Here is a 24823-nt window from a genome sequence, read left to right as displayed (position 1 = left end):
TTGATGTTTATCTACATATGAACATTTTTTACTGTACTTTCACAACAACACACAAGTCTGACAGTGACAGTCTAATTATTTCTAATTGTGAGCAAATTGCATAGTGAGCAGGTTTTACTATAATGGTGACTACTTGCAGGAGTCTCTCTGCAGAGCTACATGATACAACTCGACTCATTGGAGAGGCTCTGTAAACATGCGGCAGTGTGTGTCACGGCATGTTTAAAATTCTCGTGTTTTAAAATTCTCCAATTCCAACCAAATGCTTATAAATTTCAGGGATTATCTAGAGCGTGTGCCCCTATTAAACGATCAATATTAAATGTCACAATTCTAGTCAATATTTGATGAGGCCTATTTTCTAACAATGCAGCTTTCAGGGCTTAGAATCAATATTTTACATAAAAGTAAATTTTTCATAATGTTAGCTTTGAAAGCCCAAGTGCATTATTAATATCAGTTACAAGAGAAGTGTGAAAAGTGACAGGTTCCATATGCATTTGCTAAAATTCAGTGGAGGTGAAAACTATATGCTGTGCACTGATTGCGCCACAAATCTTCACTGTACTGTCAGCCTCCTGGATCCCTCCTGGCAGGGGGCAAACAACAAGACGATCTCTGTCAGAGGCTGTGTATTTTGCCACCCCTGCTGTGTTTAAAATCCATCACTGCCAACATAGTTCTCTTCTCTGAAACTTTTCTTTTATTGGAGTCTAGAAATCCCATCTCTGTAGTTTAGCTCCTTTGTCCTCACTTTGTTTATGAGTCTCACTGAGAGTGGTCTCTGCTGTCTTGCCTCGCTTTGGCGCTGGCGTTTCTCCTTCTCCTTCCTTTTCCCTCTTCCTCTCTCGGATAATCTCCACCAGCCTCTGAAACTTCTGGTTTAGCTCCTCTATCCCTCCCACCACACTCCCCTCATCCTTTTCTCCATCGCTCTCCAGCGAACTCAGCGACTCGGCCCTTGAATCACGGCCCTCAAACTCGTAAGTCTGCAGTGAGTCATATGGTGGCTGTGACAGGTCAAAGGTGACCTGGTCCAGACGAATATTCAAGAGCTCCTCCATCCTGAGAGGCTGCGGGTTGGTCGTTTCTGTTCTCGCCGGCTCCGCCCCACTTGCCCAGCCTCTGCTGTTGCCAAACATCCCCTCAGGTAAGGGCAAAGACTGTGGGGTCAAATCCTTTCCCTGGAGTCCACACATGTTCAGTAGCTGCACTCCCGCTGGGTGCAGCCCACTGCTGTTAGTCCCATTCATACACGTCCCTCGGCTGTTTGGGTTCAGCGAGCCCACAATGCTGTATGTGTCTCCTTTCAGGTACACAGGAGTGTTTACAGAGCTCATTTGACTGCTGTTTGAATAATTTTGCTCGGAAATGGAGGGAATAGAAGAATCAGTATCAATGTCATCTACGGTGCAGCTCGTGGCTCCAGTGCTGATTTGAGTCTGGGATGACCCCGGTCGCCCCTCTTGTTGGTTTGATGAGAAGCTGGTGTGACTTTGGCATGAAGACTCATTTGGGTCACAGTAGGTCGAATTTGCAACAATGCTGGTGATCGGTGTCGACTCTGGTTCTGTTGATTTTGTCTGGAAAAACAAGGAGATGATTTAAAAAGACACGAAGAGAGAAACGTATGGAATCAAAGGAGTGACTTTTTCAACTTTCTTCCAGTAAACACCACTAAATATTTAATTCTGGACTTGAAACACCCCTGAATTGATTGTTCTGACATCAGTTCATCTATGTGCAGTATGTGGTTTTGAGACGTTTGATCTGAGCAGTATCTTGAAAGACTGGTTGCGTGACTCTAAAAACTTTAAAAATGTTAGTTTCCAAAGGTTTTACTTATTTTTATTTTGAACAGGCTGTGCAGTCTCAGACTCGCACGCCAAAAATAAGATCTTTCTGATATAATCATAAAGGGACACTTAAACATCACATAATCATTCACTGATTCACAGTTTAAAATAATTCTTAAATGTATCCACTAGTCTTTTACTGGGCCCTCAGATTACCCACTCTTTTAAACTCTTTAGCCAGTTTTCTTCTGATTGGCTACCCTTTGCAAACAGAATATCAACATATTAGGGCATTCTCTTTCTCTGCTATCATACAAAGTCAAGAACAGATAAAATTGTCTAAAACTGAGCATTAGATCAGTTTAAAGCATCAGCCTTATAATGTTTATATTTAATATGAGCGTCACACAGCAGAATGGGTCCCCTACAAGTGTATAATTTCACAGTTAGCTATTAACTTTCATTTAAGTTGGTAATCCCTTATTTGAATCCATATAACTGTTACAACCATTGTTAAATTTCATGTTTTTTTTTCAGCACTCTTGTCTGACCTTAGCTGGGTCCTGATTCTCCTTTGTGCCAGCTGCGATTGCTTCACTGCCTTCATTTCGCTCTGTAATTTTGCTTTTCACCATGCCTTCTGCTTCGAAACTACTGGTGCTCATCTCAGGAGAGTGCAGCACAGGCTCAAAGGTGTTCTGGTTCTGGATGATGAGGGAATTGCTGAAATGACCTCTGGTGAGCCCGTGGGTCAGCTGAGTTAGCTGCAGACCTGCCTCCAGTGGCCCGGCTGGATAATCTCTGAGAACAGGCAGCGTGTGGAGGCCGTAGCAGAAGCGCCCGTAGAGCGGAGCGGAGCCCGGACGTTGTTGAGAGTCCAGGCCTGGGCATGGGTGACGACTCCAGCTGTACGTCCTGGCCCTTGGCAGATTTTGCTGGGTGTACCATCTGCACCAAGAGATAAATGTCAGAGAAGCACACAGTCAAAGACACACACACACACACACACTCGTTTTCATATCTTAGTAAGGACATCTAATTGAAGAAATGCTTTCCTTAGCCGCTTAGCATCGTTGTATTTTTACTCAGTTGTATATAGTATTTGTATTCTATTTTTATCTTATTGTATATTTATTTTATTTTATTCTACTGTATATAGTATTTCATTTTATTCTATTCTGTACAGTTGTGTACTGTATTTATTCTTATTGTATTCTAATTTTTGCCTCATAACTTTTGCACTGTCCACTTCCTGCTGTGACAAAACAAATTTCCCACGTGTGGGACTAATAAAGGTTATCTTATCTTATCTTATCTTACCCTGACCCTAACCATCAAAAATGAACGCCTGACCCTAAAACTAAACATAACCAAACTGTAGCTTAAAACCACATTTTGAGCCTCAAAAATGCCTTCAAACTTGTGGGGATGTGGCTTTTCTCCCTGTAAGTGACTGTTGGTCCCCACAAGTATAGTGGCATGCCAATTTTCTATCCTCACAAAGATGTCTAAACATGTACACCCCCCCCCCCCCCCCCACACACACACACACACACTCTTCCTACAAGCCAGGATAAACTTTTATTTTATTTCTGGGATCAGCTCACATGGTTCGGTTGTTGTGCATGTGCTGTATTCTGTGCATGCTCTGCAGCGCTGTAATGTCAAAAGCTGCAGTATCTGCTTCCCCTCCCCCCTCATCGTCATACGATATGATGTTCTCCCTGACATCATCCTCCTCGAAGGTTGAGTGGGAGTCTCGTTTCTGATGGCGCAATGACAGCGAGAGTGCACACACCACTAACGGGCAAAAAAAAAAGAGACACATGACCATATACTCTTTGGACATTACAGAAGCAACCTGACACAACTGCTCAACGTCTTTAAAAAAAGTGACAAACAACACACAATGTTTAAAGTAGTTCAGAGACTTCAGAGAACTGACCAACCGTACCCAGAAGAGTTGTGACACAGGCCAGCATGGCCAGTAATGTCACCAAACTGAATATAAGAGACGGAGAGGCGGACGGCACGGGAAGACAAACCATGTGTCTCTCCCATCTCCTGTCCCTCTGTCTGCCCCTGTCCTCAGTCTGCATGCCCCCCCGCAAACAGGGACAAATAGTCACGGTGACTGTGCCAGTGTTGGTTAGACCCGAGGCCCCGTCGCGCAGCACGACTGGCACGTAAAGGGTGAGTAAAGATGAGGAGAAGCCAGGCAGGGGCTCTAAGGCTGTCTGCAGCACCAGGCTGGCTGTCACACCTGATAAAGTGGCAGAAAAAAATTAAAAAAAAACAAAACACACACACATCATACACGGTCACTGCACAACAAACATGCACCACTTTTGGCTGGTGTCAGTTTTCTGGGTTTTGCATGGAAAATAAAAATAGGGCCAATGTTTTCAACCTCCGCTTTCTCTGATGGAGAGGTTGAGGGCAGAGCTGGACTCTGGAGGGATGCTGAAGTGAACCAAAGCGTCCTGTCCTCCTTGATCTCTGTCGATGGCTCGTAAAACCTGAACCACCTGAAGAAATCACAGATGAAAATTCATTGTTTTAATAATACAAAGGAGGTTAGAATTCTCTAAGAAGAAACAAAATAAATCAAAGGATGATTAAAGGTTGAAAAAGCATTTCTGTCTTTCACAAAAACATCTAAATTTGTTCAAATGAAACAATCAAATAAAAATTTCTTATTCAAACGTGTACTTCTAGTTTTATAAGTTTTCTTGTTTTCATTATTGCAGCAAAAACCATTCAATTTAGATTCTGAAATTACCTCCACAGATGTTTTTATTGTTTATAGTGTTTGTCTGACACAGGGGGTTTACAGGAATTAACGATGCGTATGATCCAACATTACTGTTTTTAATTTTAGTGCTGTTCGTTAATGTTCACTGTATAGTGCTGTATTGAATTATCATATTAAATCTCTCTATTATTTTTACATCCCTGATTTTATTTGCAGGCAGTGCTACAGGAGTTAGCAGCGTCAAACTGTAACCCGAAGGCTCTGGATCAAACGTGCTCCTGTGTGTGTTTTCTCTACACACATGTCAGGATAACTGGTGACTGTGGAACTCATGGAACATGAGTCTGACTCTAGTCCAGCCTCTACAACCTCCGGATGCACATTTTCCCCCTGTTTGCACTTTTACATAGAAACTTTCTCACACTTAAATGGTAGCGGGGAATAAAGCTCTCCATCTGAATTGCCATTTCATATCTGCACTCTGTGCATGTTCTGAAAAGTTCTTCATGCTTTATCTTTCAGTTGCAATGAACTGTGTAAAATGTGTAAAAGAAAAGAAAAATCTGAATGCAATGATTTGCAAACCTCACAAACTCCCAGTTTATTCACAAAAAACGTAAAAACGTATAAAATGTTTAAAAAAACAACAAGAACGCAAAAACAAAAAGAAAGCATTTTAAGAAGAAAAAAGACAATTTTGAATTTTACAGCAGCATAAAATGTTTACCACTGTGTAGCATCCCCTCTTCTAGCAACAGTCTGTAAACGTCTGGGAAATGAGGAGACGAGCTGCTGGACTTTGCTGATAGAGGATTTTAGCTGCTCAACAGTCCTGGGTTTTCTTTTGTTTCATGATGCAAAAAATATTTTCAGTTGGCAAAAGATCTGGACTGCAGGCAGCCCAGTTCAACACCCAGATTCTTCCACTACAAAGCCATGCTGCTCTGCATGCAATATATGATTTAGCATTTTCTTTCTGGCATCTTTTTCTGGTCTTTTTTTGAGGCCTTCCCTGAAAAAGACGTCATCTGAATTTGAGCAGATGTTGCTCTAAAACCATCATCAGCATCAATGGTGTCTTTCCAGATGTGCAAGCTGCACTTGCATACCATCAGAGACTCAGGCCTTTGAAATGAGCATTGGTAACAGGCAGGTTGGTCTCTTTCCTTTTTAGTTACAACGTAATTTTTATTTAGAAAAAAATAGAAATTTGTTAATTTGTTTGGAGAACTTTAGCTAAATCAGTGAAACAGAATAGACACATATGTATATTAAAGAGTGATGGCCGTGATCTGATTGTGGTATAAATTGCTGAAGGTACACATTACAGTTTCCTGGTTCTATGAAGGAGTATTTGGTGCCTCACTGTGTTACCCTCTGATGTACTGGCTACTTGTCCAGGGCACGCTCAACATCTTGCCCAAAGTCAGCAGAGATAGGCTTCAACTGCCCTGCAACCCCAATTGGATTAGAAAATGAATGGATGGATGAGTGATTTTATTTAGCCTATTGTTTTAAATGTGCGCTTCATCCATGAAAAGCACTTTATAAGATTGTTTTGTAACTGCCCAATAAATCAGGTTTATTATTTGTCTTATTATAAAAGCAACCAGCCAGGCAAACACGAGGGAGGCCTTTAATTATGAAGCAGTCACGGGAAACAAAAACTGACCGCTCATTTATTTCTTATAACAGCGAATCAGTTTAAAAAATGTTCAGAATTAAATTAGATCAGAGCTGCAATTGTTACTGACTGACCTTTGTTTATTAAAACACACTGCTGCACTAGCTGTCAAGTCAACCAACCAAGAATTACAGCTTTAAAGTCGCACTAATGCTTTGCTTTTTCAAGTTTCCTAATTCCGTGCAACAGAATTAGCATGAAGGTCCACTTTGAAGGAATACCAGTCATCCATATTAAAATTAGGAATCGGTTATTATAATATTTGGAAATGCACTCAGCTACTCGAACGTTTGAGGGTGAGTTTCATCTGAGCTTGTCTTTTTTAATCACAGTGATTTTACTCGTACATAATATTTAATTAGCTTCCTGTTAAATTTCACATTTACTTTACAAAAGCTCCTCTTCCAAACAACCTCCTGGATAATCAGGCCCCATCATAGCTTAAATACTTAATAGTACCATATTATCCTAATAAACGTCAAGGCTAGATTACTGTAATTCACTTTATTGTGGTCTCCACTCTTCCCTTTTACATAGATTACAGACAGTTCAGAATGCTGCAGCACGCATTCTAACTAAAACCAAGAAGTTTGCCCACATTACTCCTGTCCTTGCTGATCTGCACTGGTTGCCTGTCAAATATCGTATTCAATTTAAAATTTTGTTGTTTACTTTTAAAATTACCAATAACACTGCACCAAGCTATCTTAAGGAACTTTTAAACCCATATGCTCCTGCTAGGGCTTTAAGGTCATCCTCACAGTTACTGCTGGTTCAGCCCAGATCTCGACTGAAATCTAGAGGTGATCGATCGTTTGCTCTAGTTGCACCGGAGCTGTGGAACAATCTCCCGATTGGCATCCGGGCGTCTGATTCTATTCATTCTTTTAAATCACAGCTAAAAACATATCTTTTTAAACTTGCCTTTTCTACCAGTTAAATGCTGGCTTGCTTGCAGTGACCTATTGACCTATTGTATTAAATTCTCTGCTATCTTTCCATTATTGGTGTCTTTTATCATGGTGGTACAGTCTTACCTTGCTATAACCTATGTGCTGCAGTTTACTCTTATTGGTGGCTTTTATCTGTGAACATAATTCGTTACCTTTATGTATTTGATGTTAATGTGTGAACTGTTTTATTTTTTATTGTTTTATGTAAAGCACTTTGGTATGCCCAAGGCTTTTAAATGTGCTCTATAAATAAAGATTGTTGTTGTTGTTGTTGTTAACACCCCCAGCTGGTCTCAGCACACCACAGCCCCTTTACTGACCCTGGTTCTGCTGGAGATCCCTGTTAAAAGAATGTTCTTCCTTTCCGTGTCACCGACTGCTGCTCATAGACCATCCCCGTGATATTGTAAGGTACTTTACCTTTCTACATAGAGAACCTTGAAGACTGTTGTGAATGTGTGCTATCTAAACACTGATAAGATATGTTGTAAATGACGATCATAATTAGTGGAATAATTCATCATACTAATAATAATGTCATTGCAATCGCAAAGTTCCACTGTCAGCAACCATCAAAGGCATATTTTGTTGCCTAATGCAAGCCTATCATGTTTAAAGGCTAATTGATTATGCTAGCATTTCTTAGAACAAAATCCCCTGAGGAGTCCAGAGACAGGCTGGTTCTCCACACACTGGACTAGCCAAAATCTACTTCTTTCCAGCTGTGCAACCATGATCAGCACATGATGGTTGCTGAAAAATGGGCCTCTGCACGCCTACAGAGATGCGCCGTGAAAAATCCTAAAGGATTTATGATGAATTATTTCATTAATCCTGAATTTAATTTACAATATCTCTAATCACTTTTTGTTCTATTGGATTTAAAAAGACAAATGTGCTTTGCTTTCTAAGGGATCCCAAACATCTGAGAGGTAAAAGGTGATCTGGTCTCTACTTCTGTAAGTGGGACAGAAAGTTGCTCAGGCTTTGAAAAACAATCACTTGCGGGAGTTTGAGACAGAATGAACAAAAACAAGAGCACAGTCTGAAGTTAAATGAAATAACAGGCAAAAACAAAACAAGAACGGACCTGACCGGGGGCACTGGAGTCACATACTGACGTCGTGTACTGCCTGTCCAACTCCGGCGCATTGTCATTCTGGTCTAGTGTCTCTATGGCAACCACAACCCTTGACACAAGATTTGGGTTGTCTAAAAAAAAAGAAAAAAACAAGAGACTGACACTAATGTTAAAAAATTTGCACAGACTTTCTATCATTTTTACTACACACTTTGTATTCCCTACTGCAGGCAGCGCTTTCAGTGAAAGATTACTTTGGTGAGCTCTGCTGCTCTGAGCGCCCGAGGGCAGAAGGTCTGACATACCCCTCTGTGTGGCGATGACAGTGATATTATGCCACTGCTCCTGCTCACGGTCCAGCTCCATCACAGTGTTGATAAAGCCAGTGTCAGAGGCGATGCGGAACAGAGCCTCGGGGTCTGACTGGGGATCGATGGAGTACCTGAGATAAAGTAATAGGCACCATCAAGAATAGGAAGGGCAAAGAGAGCCCTGAGTGAGCGAGCAGGTGACTAAATGAGAGAGTGTCGGTGTGATAATTACCTAATGTTGGTGCTTTGTCCTGTATCTGGGTCCACGGCGTAGACCCGACCGACAGAGCAGACAGGGGGGCAGTTCTCAGAAACATCCAGATGGTACAGAGCCTGGGAGAATCGCGGTGGCTCATCAGCATTAAGGACCATGACCCGGACTGTTGCCTGGTCCTTAAAGGGACCTTTTCTTATGTATCGGGGATCCACTATAGGGTTTGTAACTTCCACTGAGAAAGTATACGAATTACGTGTTTCATAATCCAGGATCTGTTGAACAAAGAATAAAGCAGTTACTCTTTATTTAAGAGCTCTCATATGTGGTTTAAATATGGATCTGCTGTTTATTACTGCCCACATGCAAAACCTCATTATTCATTTATCTCTGAGTGTAATATACGACTTCCATTTTAGACTTTCATTTTTTATCTGGCTTTCATACATTTCTTGGAAATTAATCATCATCCTCTTGTCTTACTACATTCTTTGCAACCACTTAATCTAAGATTCCAAAGTGCAATAATTATGTTTGAATGTCCAACGCTTTTAAAACGCTTAAAAGTAAAAAGACAACTTCACACTGGCTGCTTTTAACTCTTCAAGTGAGCTACAGTTGATTACTCGTTCACTGTTACTCATTAATTGCTCATAGCAGAGCCCGGGGAGTCTGAACCTATCAGCAACAGTGGGAGTTTGAGTGGGGTGCTGAAGTGTTTATCTGCTTATAACAAATTAATTTGCAAATACCTGACCAAAGCACATTTTTTAATCATTTCATTTATTTATTCATTTTCAGGCACAACAAATACCTATATTGAACATAAAATACACAAAACAAAAAACAAAACTTGCCTGAAAAAGGAGTGGGACGAAGAAAACTTATTAAATCCCACCCCTATACTCACTCATCAACAAAAAAAAACAATAAACTTCCCGCAGCTACGCCCATCATTGCATACAGACCCATCAACAGCCCCGGGCAGATACAAGCATCTAAGCGGCAGCTCGCAACCAACAATTAGAGCCTTCATAACTGAATACAGAATATATAAATTATAAATTGCATTACCACAGGTAACAGGCAGTAATAACTACAAGTAACAGACACACATACATATACATACATATATATCTACACACACAAGTACATATATGTACATACATACGCACACTTTATTTTTTATTTTTTATTTTGGAATCCATACCAGCAATGGTAAGAGGACAGACATTACAGAGCACACTAAAACCCATCATTGAGTATACTGTGACCAGACCAACTGTTTGTAGAGAAATTTAAATCTATGAATATTTTTGCATTGTTTCAATTGTAAACTCAGACTGTTCCAGATTTTCACACCACATACAGACACACAAAAGCCTTTACGGGTTGTTCGAGTTCTGGGTAATTTGAATTCTCCAAAGCCTCTCACATTATAAACCTTTTCTCGAATTTCAAATCTAGTTTGTAAATTTGCCGGTAAAAGTTTAGTAAAAGCTTTATACAAAATTATGTATGTAATCACCGCAAATGTTGCAAATTGGAGATGTTTTTCTCATTATGTGGCTATTTAAGCATAAACACCTACATACGGCTTCAAATAGTAAGCTATTATGAAAATTGGTATAGGCAATAAAGTAAAGCTGCTTTGCACACCTCTGCTGCAGCTGCGTCCAGCCACTCACCTTGTTCAGCACAATGACAGCCTCTTTATTTCTTCCAGTTACGTTGAATATTTCAGCCTCCTCAGTGTCCAGGATGGTAAACTCCAGCTGTGCATTTTCTCCCAGATCAGGATCAGTGGCAGTGAGACGGCCCACCTCCACACCTGGAGCCGCCAGCTCTGATACAGAGAAGGACCACACACCTGCAGGGAGGAAAACAGAGAGTTTAACAGTTTCAGTGCTGCAACTGAATGCTGATGACGATGGCTCAATTTGATATCAAAGCATGCACTTCTACACACATTTCACGACCAGATTTAAAGGTGCGCTGACATTATTTTCAGAAAGTATAAGTACCGGCTGCTGTAATCAATGAACGGATCCAGATTGCCTACTTATGCAATTCCAGAGTAAGAACTGGGCCACGACAGTCATAGTTCTCAGTGGAAAAATGAATTTCAAGACTCAACTAAAGCTCGTATCACATCCAATAAGGTGAATATCTTCAAAGCGACTGGAAATTTAGTGTGGAATTTTCTCTTTGAGGCAATCTACATTTTCACCTTGCTGAGCCGAGCTGTAGAAAAGGTGACACAGGAGAAACTTTACACCAAAGTGCCTGTACTTCTACTCAAACAAAAATATGAAACTATCCTGAGTTCCCTTCTTTAGTACAGGCTAGTCCAGGCTAATTTAAAAATAGAATTAAAAAACAATGAAAAACACACAATCAGTACGAGGAGCTTTGTTCCACAGCTTTTGGGGCTAAACAAGTGAATGCATCATCCCCTTTTAACAGTAACAGTTAATGAGTCTCTGATCTTAAAGGTTCAGGGGGTTCTGGGTGACATAAGGTATTAGGAGTATTATGTAGCATGTAGTAATTTCAAAGTAATCAGTAAAATCTGAAATCAGAATCTGTAGTGAATCAGAACCAGAGTAATTTTGGACCTCAAGTGTTTGTGCTGTGTTTTGTACAAACTGTAGATTGATGTGTTCCCCATTTTAAAAACCATTCAAGTATCGGAAATATGTCAACGCAGCTAGCACGGTCTTTTGCTATCAACGCTGATACGGATGTTCAAATTAGGCTCGGCAATTTAGACATTTTCTCTTTTCTGACCAATTTTTAAAAAGGTTCGAATGACTTCATTAGGCAAAAACTTTAAACATTTGATGACTCAAACTACTCGAATGCAAAGTTTATTTCCTATCTAAAGAATATCTTAGATCTTTGAACTGATGCACAATTAAGAACCATCCCAGAGCCATCAGTAACATTTTACTGACTGACATTTTTAAACTACAACACAATTGATACTGAAAGCAGTTTAACAGCCCCGGTGCTACACTTGTCTAATAAATCCCATCAGTAATGAAGACAGTAAAAAGACTCTAAAGCCTCAAATTCACTGAGAGTTATTTCCCACTTTGCTATGAATGAGCTGTATTTATTAAAAAGAGAATTACAGAGTTAATTTGTTTTTCTGTTATGTTTAGTTAGGATTAGAGCGCGTCTCTTTAGCAGGCATGAAAGCAGGCACAGCGATCTGAGGCAGGTCTCTTTTACTTGGTGACTTGCACATATCTCGTAATGCTGCGTGGCACATTTAGGGAAATGCTTTCGTTTTAATCAAAGCAGATCTACCTTGCTGATTGTTAATCATTCAATTCCTCCGCATAATGACGAAGATTTAAATATTCCACTCTTGCATTCAAAAACTAAATGAGCCATTTGCGTAAACTGTGGCATTATTGTCAAACTGAAAATAACGACTTGCAGTAAGGGGGGAAAAGATGTAGTCAGATATCAGTAAATAAATAACAGGCTGCTGACATTTGGAAATATTAAATAGCTTCTATAAAACATTGTATTGCAGAACAATTTATCAACGTGAGGAGAAGGGGCTTTAAACATTAAGATGAATAGCGGTAAGCATAGACAGTCTGCGAGATGAAGAAGACGAAAAAGCCAGCAAAGATGAAGTAGTATACGGGGAAAATGCAGTATGTGTCTCAAAGTGTTAGACACATTCTGCAGTGATTTTACTGTCTATTGAAGCAGAAAGCACTGAACTTTAAGATGAAATATTAATATCATGGAACAGGGAAAAGCTTGGATAAGAAAAGTGGACATGATCTTTCACTCTTCTACGTCAAGCCAGAATCCATTTAAACCTCAGGGACCAAATGGGAGTGTTTATATCAACGTTAATAGTAGTCTTGGCAAAGGTTATGTGATTACAATTGATGCTAAAAACAATGATTAGAAAGAGTGCACAAAACAGAGAGGAGTGGACTGACAAGCTATTTAGCTCGTTTAGGGCTTTAGGTCTTATCTTGAATCTGTCAAAGTGACTTGGACCCAGAGGAGGCTAAAATATCAAACTGCTGTCACAAATGCCACGACAAGATGTTTCATCCTTAGATATCTCACACACACACTTACATCCTAGAGCGACAGATATTGAAAGTAGCCAACAGTTAAATGTTGATCTGCTTACTCCTTCTAAAGTGAGGGGGATTGTCGTTGACATCGCTCAGCCTCACTGTGACGGTCGTAGTTCCCGATAATCCACCAAGATGGCCCCCCATGTCTTTGGCCTGGAGGACGACCAGATACTCATCCTGAGTCTCTCTGTCCATGTCAGGTACCGCCGTCCGCAAAATGCCTGGTGGAGAGAGGAGAGCAGGACATGCAGCAACAAAATCAAAACAGCAACAGATTTCACAGTGACACCGCGCCTCTTTGAATTACCATCAGCGCGAGTCAGATGCACATATTTTAGAATTAGGAAGCTGCACGCATGTAACTTCAGGCCACTTCTGTTTTTGAATAGATCACAGAAGATGCAGGAACACGCAAATGTTCTTATCCATACTGGACATAAGGTGGAAAGGGATACGGCGCACAATATATACAGTGAGAGCAGTGCCAGGATTAGCTATGTGTATTGTAAACATCAGCAGAAGAGTCAGGTTATGAAACAGCTTTTAAAAAGGTTGAGCCGCACTTTGGAAGATATCACAGACCTGTCTGAGGGTCCACAGAGAAAAAGTCCTGGCCGTGAGTAATGGCATACACCAGCCGAGCGCTGTTTCCATATGTTGGATCATCAGCATCTCTGGCTGTGACCTGGATTATTGACGTGCCTGTAGAAGAGGGGAAGCATGATACAGATGACAGGTCAATGGACTCTTGCATATTAAGAACGTTAAAACAGGTGGCTGCTTAATGAGCCATGTAGCAGGAATACTTCACCCAAAAACTGAGCAAATATAACAAATATAATCCAACTCTCTGCTGTCTCACAACACACACACACACACACACACACACACACACACACACACACACACACACACACACACACACACACACACACACACAAAGTTCCAAAATACATATGCTGTTTGAATAAATACAGATACATTCCCAGTTACAATATTGCTCAATTTCTCTTCTTGAAATGGTGCCAGTAGAAGTGCATTCAGCCACATCCACATTTTGGCAAAAACACGATTGTTTGCAGAGTACTCAGAGAATGAATAGACAGCTGGCGAGGTGATCGAGAAGCAGAAATATTTTTCAAGTATTCATTCTTTCTAGCCTTGATAGCAGGAAGCATAATCTGTATATAAAAGATGGACTGACAAGTCAAATATCCAAATATCTACTTTGAGCATTTTTAAAAAGTTCAAATTTTATAACAGTTTGTGAATGTGGATAATTCATAAAGGTATGAGTAATGGGCAGTGTGTTTCCAACAACAGGATAGCATTAGCTTTTCAACTAAAGGTGCAAAAAAGAATCCTATAACATAGCAACTGTTGATATTTTGGCCAGCTAAGCTGTGCTAAGCAAGCTTATTGTTTTATATGACTTTGTAGCTAACTAGACATTGGATGCTAACTTAATTCCTCTAAAATTTTAAAATTCGATTGTAATGTTAGCCAGCTACAGGCAATTTTCCTTTTAAGCCATTGGCTGGGCTAGCTTTGGTGTTGTGTGATATATTTTTTGGTCAGATCCATATAACTCATTATGTTATTACATTGACTGATATAATTTCCCACAGTTGACTAACAGGTAACAGATAACTTCCGCAAAAGTCTTTAACAGATGCAAAAATTACAATTGAGTTTCTCGACACCTGTTAGTGATGTCTGAGATTTTCCCCTGGCTACAGAGTGAAAAAGACTGTGTCTGTTTTGTTTTTCAGAACAAAGCCTTTGTTGGGTAAAACACTGCTAACATTTGATCACCTCTCAGGAGATTTTGTGTGGTTGCACTGCAATGTTGTTTGCTGCATACCTATGTTGGCCATCTCCGGCACCATGGCAACATAAGGTTCATTGGGGAAGACAGGTGGGTTGTCGTTGATGTCCTGAACTCTGATGATGAACTCAGAGGACGGCTCCAGGGCTCGGCCGGTCTCACGGTCTGTAGCAGTCGCGACGAGACGATACTCATCTTTCTCCTCTCGGTCCAGAGACTTGGTGACATGTATGTTGCCCGTCTTGCTGTCGATCACAAACACAGAGCCCACTCCCTCTCCCTCCAACATGTATTTAGTGCTTCCGTCTCCTTTGTCCATATCCGTGTGCAGCTGGAAAAACAAATACGTACAGACTAAATGGCTGTAACACCTTCATGCAACATTACCTACAGATGCTGATGCAGGTATCACTCTTTAACACTTGCATTTGTTTAGCAGATACCACAAACCTGACTATGTGAAATGAGTGATTTATGCTAAGGCAGGATGGGCTCACTGAATCTAAAATGAATGGCACCAGGTGTGGAAGATACATATGGGACGGGGATGAGTACTGATGCATACAGCTAATTAACTCAATGGACCAAGCATGCCATCGGGGGGTTGTTGAGGGCAAATCCACATCAGTGTGGACAGTGGCGCTGCAAATGTCATATATGTATGCTCACAGATGCATTCTGCTAACTCAAGCACTATCCATCTGTAAATCTTTCTGTCTCTTCTATCCATCTGTCTCTTTCCTCCCCTTCTCGTAAATCCATCTGCCTGACTTGCCTTTACCTTATAAACCACCTCGTTTTCCAGTCCTTGTTTTTCTCCATTTTCATCACCTTACCTCGCTTACTCAGAATGCCCATCTGCTCGCAATTCTCCTTCTTTCTCGCTCTCTCCCTCTGTCTGGCTGTTTTGCTCCGTGGTGCAGAATAGTGGTTTGGTATTTAATGGCAGCGAGGATATTAGTGTGAGCTTGATAGGTAAAAGGCCAAACACACAAAAATAGAAAGCTAAAGAGATTACTCAGCCTTCATCACACTGAGCTTTCTGACCGAGAACCTTCACATTTCTCTATCCTCAAGGCCCATCTGCACATGTTCATAATCCACAAGGCTTATTCACAATCTTTGCAGTGGACCTTAGATACTCATGAGAGCCTTGACTTTCAATTGAAGCTGCAACATTGTCTGTTTACAAATGTGCAGAGCAATTGCACACGATTGTTGCCAGGCTTATTCATTTTGTGGCACAAAAAATTGTATGTGCAACACAAAAATAGACAAGTTTAATTGCCTACATAATGATTAACATAGAGTCATTTGTGTGGTTAAGACAGCTGCCCACCTTAAAGTGAGAACATGTGATGGAAAATATTGCACATAAATGCATTTAAAGTGCAGATTTGCACACTATTGTCTGCCCCACAGCACAGCATTCAAGCAGAGATCAAGGAAAAATATAAGATTAGTGTATATTGTGTGTGTATATGTGATGTGCATGTGTTGGAAGGATGAAGTTGGGATTATACATACTCACGATAGCATACCCTACAAATTGCTAGATAAGGGATTCAGGTTTTTTTTTTATTCATCTCTTACCCACCCCCTTCTCCCTCCTTTCTTCTTTAAAGCTAGCTTTGATTTTGATCCCACACTTCACCACGAGAGACATCTTTGTCAGAGTCTGTGCCCACCTCGCTCCCCTGCCCCCCCTTGCTTCCCACTTTCTATCCAGACCTCCTCTCCTCACTGTCTAATTGCTGGCTCAGTCCTGCTGCGCTTCAGTCAGCATGGAAAAACACTCTCACTGTGGGGAAGAAATTTATCCACCCCGTACAAGCAAAGCAAGAAAAAGAGGGAACTGTCTCTTCCAATCCCTTTGTCACTTTCTCTCTCACTCTGTAATCTCAATTTTCCCCTCCTCTCACTCATGCAGTACATACACCTCTGGGTTTATATCTGCTTCACACTGCTTTCCTTGCAAGAGAAATTCTTTCTTCTTTCGCACGGGTGGTGGCACCTGTGATTTGAACTGTTGATAGCTCACCTCAAACCTTGCACCGACAATGGCTTTGACATGATCATCTCTCTATTTCTGGCAAACAAAATGAGCTACCTCTGAGAGAAAACACTGTGCTTCCGAACTCCTCGCAATGGAAGCATGCTTTATTACATGAATATCAACATCAAGACTTTACTTGCAGAGAAATAAACAGTCCCGCGTGTCTATTGATTGCTTTAACACCCCTCCCTGACTGTACCAATAACAACCACAGTGGAAGATTAAACATTTATGAGGTGTATACCGCACTGGTAAGAATCCAATCTAGACTGTCACTATAAAGTATACTGCGAGCTACAAAGTGGTTGGCAGAATTCCCTGTTAGCGTTACAGCTGATATAATCCAACTCTGAGTATGCCGTAGATGCCAGCAGCTGCATTAGCGTGGAGCTTCTAACTGTGAAGTGCTACAAGTAAACCCCTGGGATTGAATGGTTCAGGTGTGCAGTGGATTAAATCATCTCAGACACTCTTCATGTTGCGACACAGACAGCAGTTGAGGCTTGCTGGTGTGCTGATGGTAAAAACTCAAGTATGTGACTTGACAAGTGGGGATGGTGACGCATAGAGAGTGCGATCTGATCTGTGCCTCACTCTCAAGCATGCAATGGAACATTTTTAACATTGCAAATATGTTTTTTGTTTGTTTTGCAAGCACATGAATTGTAAATTGAGAGAAATTTTTGTAATGCTAAGAAGATAAATATACTTCATTGGGTGAACTTTGTTAGTAATTGGTTGCACCCCCTTTTACCTTTTGAACTGCGTGAATTCTATTTGGTATAGATTCAACAAGGTGCTGGAAACATTTTTCAGACACTTTTGGACCCTATTGACACGATAGCATTGGATGTCATTTGCAGCTGACTTGTCGACTGCACATCCACGATGGGAATTTTGTCACATCCCATCCTACATCTCGATTGGATTGAGATCTGATGACTGTGGAGGCCGTTTAAGTTTAAGATTATATGAGCTTGTGATGCCGTGTCTTATCCTGCTAGAAGTAACTGGGTACACGGTCAGGATATGACATCAAGGATATGACATAAAGGTCATGAATGGACATGGTCAGCAACAATACTCAGGTGGAAAACGGCTTTTAAACAATGTTCAGTTGGTACTAAGAGGCACAAAGTCTGCCAAGAAAATAGCCCCCACACCATTACACCACCACTATCAGCCTGAAGTGTGATACAAGGCAAGATGGAAATTGGGACGCAACGTTTTTCCAATCTTCTTCTTGACAACTTTGGTGAGTCGGTGTGAATTTCCTATTATTCTATATAGCAGTGGCACCTGGTGTAGTCTTTTGCTGCTGTAGCCCATCTGCTTTAAGGTTCAATGTGTGGCACATTTAAAGATGCTCTTCTGCATACATTGGTTGCAATGAGCGCTTATTTGAATTACACTTGCCCTCCTATTAGCTCAAAGCAGTCCAGCCTGTCTTCTCTGACCTACAGTCTCAACAAGACATTTGACCACGTCTACGTGTCTGAATGTACTGAATTGCTATCATATCAACCTAATAAAGTGGCAGAGGACTGTAGATTGTTCACTTTTGTTTTCTTTTTTTGGGGGGGAGGGGCTGGGTGTATTTTCTTAATATACATGGTACCAATATCGAGACATTGTTTTCCTTGTAATATCTTTGTGAATAACATGAGGCAAAATTTGCCATTTTTATAATTAATGTTTTATATGACAGATTTTCCTGCAACTGAATCGCTAGTACTTCAGTATTCATTGGTGACATGCATCCATTAAGAATTGCCAAATGTCAACATAGGCATACACGTAATTAGTTGATGGTACTGGTTATAAACTTAATTTTATACATTTCTGTCTGTACTTCATTAAGCTTGCAAGATATGTCTTTTTGAAAGCTCACTAATTTAAATTCTGAGAAATAAATGCCCAGACAATTGATGCATGTACCAACAAAGGGAGCTTTAGCCAATAGTAGTCTAACAGGCCCAACTTCTGATAAAGTGAATCTCTGAACTGGACCTCGCCACTGTTTATGGTGTTTTTAATGGATTTATATAATCAATAACATGACCTGCTGTGTGAAGTCACTCAAGAAATTTCCGAGGATACTGTAATACATTTTTGGTCCGTTACTTAGCACTAATTAAAAGATATGTGTGGGTGTGCATTGAGTCCATACATTTTATAGATGCAGCTTTGTGTAAGCTGATAACTTAGCACGCCATCTTCTCATCCAAATAACTTCTGGCTCAAAAACTCCAACATTGGCCAGCCTTACTCCTGTGATCAAAATGTGTCCAAAACCATATACGCAGTTTAACATTATCTTTTATTATTTTTAGTTTCCTGTTTTGACTAATAAGTCAGTTAGCAGTGCAATAATTCATAGGTTTTTTATATATACCAAAATCGCTGGCCAAATTTCCTGACAATCTGCTCAGGTGGAGAATTATCCGTTCGCTAAGCTCAACCAAATGTTAGTGGTTGTTTCATTTAGAAAAACAAAACATGTAATAAGAGAGGATGAAATGATAAATGATGAATAAAAGACAGACTAGAAGGAAAAAGAAGAAAATAGGTGGAGGACTGATAGCCAGCCATTGGACAAAAGCCATAAGTGGGAAAGTGATAACACACAGCAAGCATGACAGGCCATCAATTTTATGTTTAATATATTTGGCCAGTCCAAATTAATAGCTTTCAACATTGTTTTCTTTTAAACCCTTTTCTTTTATTAATAGTGGCTAGTTAAACATGTTTTTATGTCGATCTTGTTATTTCTGTACACACACACACACACACACACACACACACACACACACACACACACACACACACACATATATATATATATATATATATATATATATATATATATATATATATATATATATATATATATATGTATATGGTCTCGGGCATTTCTACTTTGTAGAGCGTAAATAATTACAGGTAGGAAAATTTTAATGAATCCCTGCTTTGTGTGTAGTATGTTTGTGTGCAGGTTTTAAGCACCGATTTGTGTGTATGAACAGTGAATGAGGCTCAAACAGGAGCTTGGGGACACACAGAGCAGAGGATGAGAGAGGTAATAAATGAAGCAGAGTGGAAAGGTTGTCATTGGGAAATTATTTGGACAAAGAAAAACATGTAAATAAATGAATGCACTGCGAACAGAAAAGATTTATGTAAATACATGTATTGAGCACAGGAGAGATTTCTGTTTGCTCCAATTAAACCCTTTGCGTGGCAATAACTTATCTATAAAAATGATTGCGCTTGCAAAAATATTTGTTGGTTCTCAAAAATAAGGCGCAATTTACATTTATGTTGTAATACAGTGAGATTCAGGTGATTCGCATGTGCATGCTGACTGGTTGTGCCGACAGCTTACCCGTCCAATGAGCACAGGCTCAGGCCCTCTGTACTCCTCAATCACAAAGAACTGGTTCCAGAGCCAGCTCCTACGGCGGCGAGAGTGAGGCAGCAGGTAAGGCTCTGACTGACTATGTTCAGACTCTGTGACCCATTTAGAGAGGCCCCGTAGCCTCTCAGGCTGAACGTCACCGACACCTGTCTCCAAATAGAGTTGAGGCTGGAGAGCGTACTCCTCCTCTGAGCTTGGCACTAGACTGTGATCATTAATTACACCTTCAACCTCTCCATTAGTCAAATTGTTCCTTTTCTCACGGTTCACACTGAGTTCAGAGCTATGTTTAGGTATAAGAGGTTTGGCAGAAGAATCTGGAGGTTTAAGTCTCATGTCGATTTGCTTTCCTGCATTGCTCTTAAAGTCAGAATCATTAGGTTTGCCGTCATTTAGTTGAAAAACCACATTTGGCAGAGTTCTTGCATCACTCTCTGAAGCCTGTACATGGCTTTCCAATTCTTTGATTCCAATAAAAATTTTGTCCAGGGACTTTGGATGATGTAAAACTTGTTGCTTTTTGTCTGATATTACTTGAGAATCCGGATCCTCCTCTGAAAGGCCGACAGCCTCTGAGATGCCGTGTCTTTCCCATTTGCAGAATAAAAGAAAAAGAAGCACAACATGTGCTGCCATTGCTGAGGTTCACCGATCACTTTGTCTTGTGAAGTGGCTGACAAAGGGCTGATCAGCTGCCGGTTTTTATGATGGTTTATTTCCAGCATGCCTTCGTCCTGCCCCTGCTTCGGTTCTTCCGCCCCTCTCCCTGGTGTTTGTCTTCATTTCGGCTTCTTTACTCAAATATTCCCATGCAGTGCACATGCTGCAGAGGATCACCTGAGAGAAGACATAATTAGTGCGATCTTGACTATATTCATTATTATGAGAAACAAGTGCTTTAAGATACAGAAGTGAAAAGACACAAAAAAGTCTGCCATCACACTCATATGAAGACGACATTTATTTCAGGACATATTTAAAGATAAATGTTTGTTCTGCCGTTTGCTCAACAGCTTTGTTTGCTAATCTGAGCCTTCTGCCAGCTGCTGTGCAAATAACTGTGAGTTTTGAACAGAAACTATGATAATTACGTCTCATAAGAAGTTACCTGAAAAGGACAATTCGCTTTGTACCTGATACTGTTGATGATATTCCTCTCATTGGCGTTTTGTGTGATTCTGGTTATTGATCTCATTCTCAGAAAGGTAAGTGCGGTCCTAAAAAATTTCAATTAATTCAGAGCCTGAAGGTACGGCGATGAGGTGGAGCTCAGGTACTTTACTGCTCCTTGTCACACACAATTGCCTGGACAGCAGGTGATTGATGCCATCCCTAAAGATGGGCTACCCATGCTTCAGTGCCCAGTTCTGAAACAAGTTCCCCTTAAGAGATTAATTAGGCTCATAAATAATTTAATCAATGACTTGTCCTCATTTCCCTAAAGTTTAATGATCTGCTTTTTGTCAGTATTTGAGTCAGATCTCTGGCCATTGATCTTTGAAACTTGATGCAGTGCAAAGTGTCAGCAACTTAACAAGATCCAAAACTATACGACAGTGCATCCATGTCCCACATGGATCCATCGCTCTGGCTCACTTTTCCCTGCAATGAATGTTCTGACAGCTGCTTTCACCTTTATGCATGCATGGAGGCGTGCATTATCATCTTTGCACAGCAAAATACATGAGTCATGGGTACACAGGGAGGTAGTCTTCAAACATATGTAAATAAAGTTTCCATGCCTTTCTCTTCTGAACAGATTTGGAAGCTAAAATTCTTAAAAATAATGTAGAGATTTCCCTGCATTTCATGCAAATTATCAATAATTTGGCTAGAGGACATAAAATACAGTGCACACTGGGAAGACTAAATCCCCTGGCCTCATCTGACTTAATAAATGTACAGAGCACCAAGTACTTTGATAAATTTTGAGGGAACGTGGCACAAAGTTGGCCTATAGAAATGCAGTAGGCTTTGATGGTTTCTATAATACGAACCAGAACATTTCTTAACCCCAACATTTTCTGATACGATATGCTGCATGGGCACATTAAAATTAAGCCAATGTTCTTTCTTCTCTGCAGATAGTGACCCACTTAAAGAAGTACACTTGAGAACAGAGACAATTTGAGCTTTGATCACAGGAAATATTAAGTAATTTCTGCCCTTTTTACGTCATTATTTTCCCCTCAAATGGCAATCCACCCTTAATTATTTTTGCTGCATTTTGCGCACCAAATTTATCAAGTCATCCATATGTAATGCTTCATGTTCATCATCGGCATCTGTTTGCCGGTTTCCCAAATCTATGGAAATACAAAAAGTGGCTCTTCCAAAACACTTTTGTCTTCCTCAGCTATTGTGCATTAGCATAGATTGAGCTTACGGCTTACATTTCTCTCTGCCAGCTTTGGTCCAAAACCCATGTTGCCAGCAGTACATGTCATTCACCGTTGTTTGAAGTCTTTAGAGTAAGGGTGTGTGTGTGTGTGTGTGTGTGTAAGATATGTGTGAAATGTAAGGCAAGGGATAGAGGATGAAAGCGTGAGGACGATTTGCTGTTGCTGGCTCAGAATGGAATGATGAGTGGTGACATAGCTCTAAATTGCAAATCGCTGTTTCAGTCTCACTTCACTCTGCATCGAGATGCTTCACTGCAACAAGGCTATTCCGTTTTTATTAAAAATAGCCTGTGCATGTTAGGCCTCTTACATAGGAAAAAAATGGGAGATGGGGGCATAAAGGAGGCAGAGCAGGGGAAGTGGTAGTGGAAGTACACTGGGGAGGGGGGTGAGGGGAGATGGGTGGCTTAAACATCCAGGATGTGGACAGATTCTGCTCCATTTGAACATCTCTGGCTTACCCTCCTTTTGCCATTCGTCTTAATGCCCACAGACCTCTCATCCATTCTCGCTGGCTCAGTGCACACAGGGAAATCTCTTAAGTCTATCCAAGTCAGACTGGTGAAGAGAGGCCCACTGTACTCAGCACATCAGTCACTTCATTATTGTCAAGGTTTGACACACCAGACAGCTTAAGTGAGCAAATGCCCTGTGATAAGTCAGTGTTTAGCCATGTTTTATTTGTCATGTGAAGAGGCAGTGTAATATTACCAGAGAATTTTAAATATGATAGTCAACTCCCACACTCCGTTTTATAGGGGGCGCTCTTGAGAGAGTCGAGAACTAATGGAGCCCTGTGGAGCAGTAGAAAATGTAAATCATTTTCTTGGAACAATTTTTACCATATTTTTGACAGAAGGGGTGCAGCTCCATTTTAACTTTGTTTTTGTAATCACTTTTAACTCAAGTAAAACACTTTATTGTAAGTGTTACGCACTGCAATATGAATAATTTACAGAGAATTTCATTTAGACCAGCACAACCAGCTGCTTCTTTCATGGTTTACTCTAACCACTCATCTATAATATAGTTATCATCTGTCAATGGCTGCCGTTAAGGCAGCGTGGCCTGTAGTAACTCCTTAACAGAAAAATCAGCAAGTATTGGGAAATTCTAGCTTTTTATCCGAAAAATCACCTTCATTATAAGAAAAACGCAAGGACATAAGCACTGTTCTGTATTTCACCTCAGAAAATTATTGATACCGTGTTAGAAAAGGCTAAAACAATAAATGGACTAGCCACGTAATTCCACTCATTTCTATTCATTGAGCACCATCTCATGAGCGCCCCCTACTGACTTGCTGCCAATTTTCGTACAGTGGGATAGATGGGAAGTGGAATGTTTCTCCCTGATCGGCTCTGATATTACATTCGCCACAACACGTGACACAGCTGCTTGGTCACGGATACACACAAGCCAGTTTACATGCACGCGCACACTCACATCTGGACCGCTCATTAGCATATCTAGTAGAGATATACTAAACAGCCCGGAGCGTGACGTTGTCTTGCTGGAAGAAGCCAGAAAAATGACCTACTTGATGCATGTTAATGTGATTTACACACTTGGGCTAACTATTATAATGAATGCAACGTCCCCCAAATTCCGCTTTCGGCAACTTAACCAAGGTCCAGCAACCTCATTCATTTTTGCAAGCAAGCGTCCCCGCGCCAAAGTGCACGCGGCAGGTGAGTACGAACGGCGCGCGCACACACATAGACAAAAATTACCTACCTAGCCGGGAAATTAAGAGGGAAAGCACGGCGTCATCCGTACCATCTGTCAAAGCTTGGCGCTCAGTTCAGTCACCCAAAATAATTGTCTGCTTTTCCAGACCCTTCTCTCAGCCCACCATTATTTCACCTAAACAGCTCGCAGATATCTACTACAAACAGCTTTAAACTGACAGAGAAACAGTTGGAAACCGCCTCGACCCGGTTAAAAGCCTCCAAAAAACGCCGAGAATTTGGACGATAAAGTGGAGAGCTGAGCTGAGGCGAAGGCTGGAAACTTGTCTGTGTCAACTATTGAATTCTGAAGATTTAGAAAAAAAGTCAATTATGAGAGAAGCTTACCGTGTGTTTGCGGTTTTGCTCCGGTGGTCTTCTGGTTTAACGGGGCTGAAATGATCCAACGTGGGAAAGGATGCCGAGGTTCATCTGAGCTCAACGTGAGGTCTGTCCACTTAGCCCAGTCTCTCTCTC

At 40.7% G+C, this 24823-nt stretch overlaps 1 protein-coding gene across 1 annotated transcript; it reads right to left on the bottom strand.

Annotated features, from left to right (window-relative positions):
• On the bottom strand, positions 1-24823 carry LOC146680281 (cadherin-7-like). Its single transcript, XM_085447780.1, has 14 exons — positions 24695-24823; positions 20182-21051; positions 14777-15071; positions 13495-13614; positions 12966-13133; positions 10483-10664; positions 8813-9069; positions 8575-8711; positions 8279-8400; positions 4207-4324; positions 3751-4059; positions 3404-3596; positions 2348-2744; positions 1-1583 (listed from the first exon to the last, which is right to left on the bottom strand). The coding sequence occupies exons 2-14, from the start codon at positions 20848-20850 to the stop codon at positions 714-716; spliced, it is 3837 nt and encodes a 1278-aa protein (XP_085303906.1). The 5' UTR covers positions 20851-21051; positions 24695-24823; the 3' UTR covers positions 1-713.

Source organism: Copadichromis virginalis, linkage group LG23, assembly GCF_057382275.1.
Source record: "Copadichromis virginalis isolate Kocher_CV1m ecotype Utaka linkage group LG23, C_Virginalis_male_GT1.1, whole genome shotgun sequence".
Classification (NCBI taxonomy): domain Eukaryota; kingdom Metazoa; phylum Chordata; class Actinopteri; order Cichliformes; family Cichlidae; genus Copadichromis; species Copadichromis virginalis.
Note: the sequence above shows the minus strand (reverse complement) of the source record. Positions and strands in the feature narration are given on the sequence as shown.

What these genes read in the sequence shown, in the direction of transcription:
- LOC146680281 (XM_085447780.1), bottom strand. Translation starts at nt 20,850, where the DNA reads ATGGCAGCACATGTTGTGCTTCTTTTTCTTTTATTCTGCAAATGGGAA. An exon ending in GCCGGAGATGGCCAACATAG is followed by an intron (nt 13,615 to 14,776) that starts GTATGCAGCAAA and finishes CCTCTTCTACAG; the next exon opens with GCACGTCAATAATCCAGGTC. An exon ending in TCCCCCTCACTTTAGAAGGA is followed by an intron (nt 10,665 to 12,965) that starts GTAAGCAGATCA and finishes TCCTCCCTGCAG; the next exon opens with GTGTGTGGTCCTTCTCTGTA.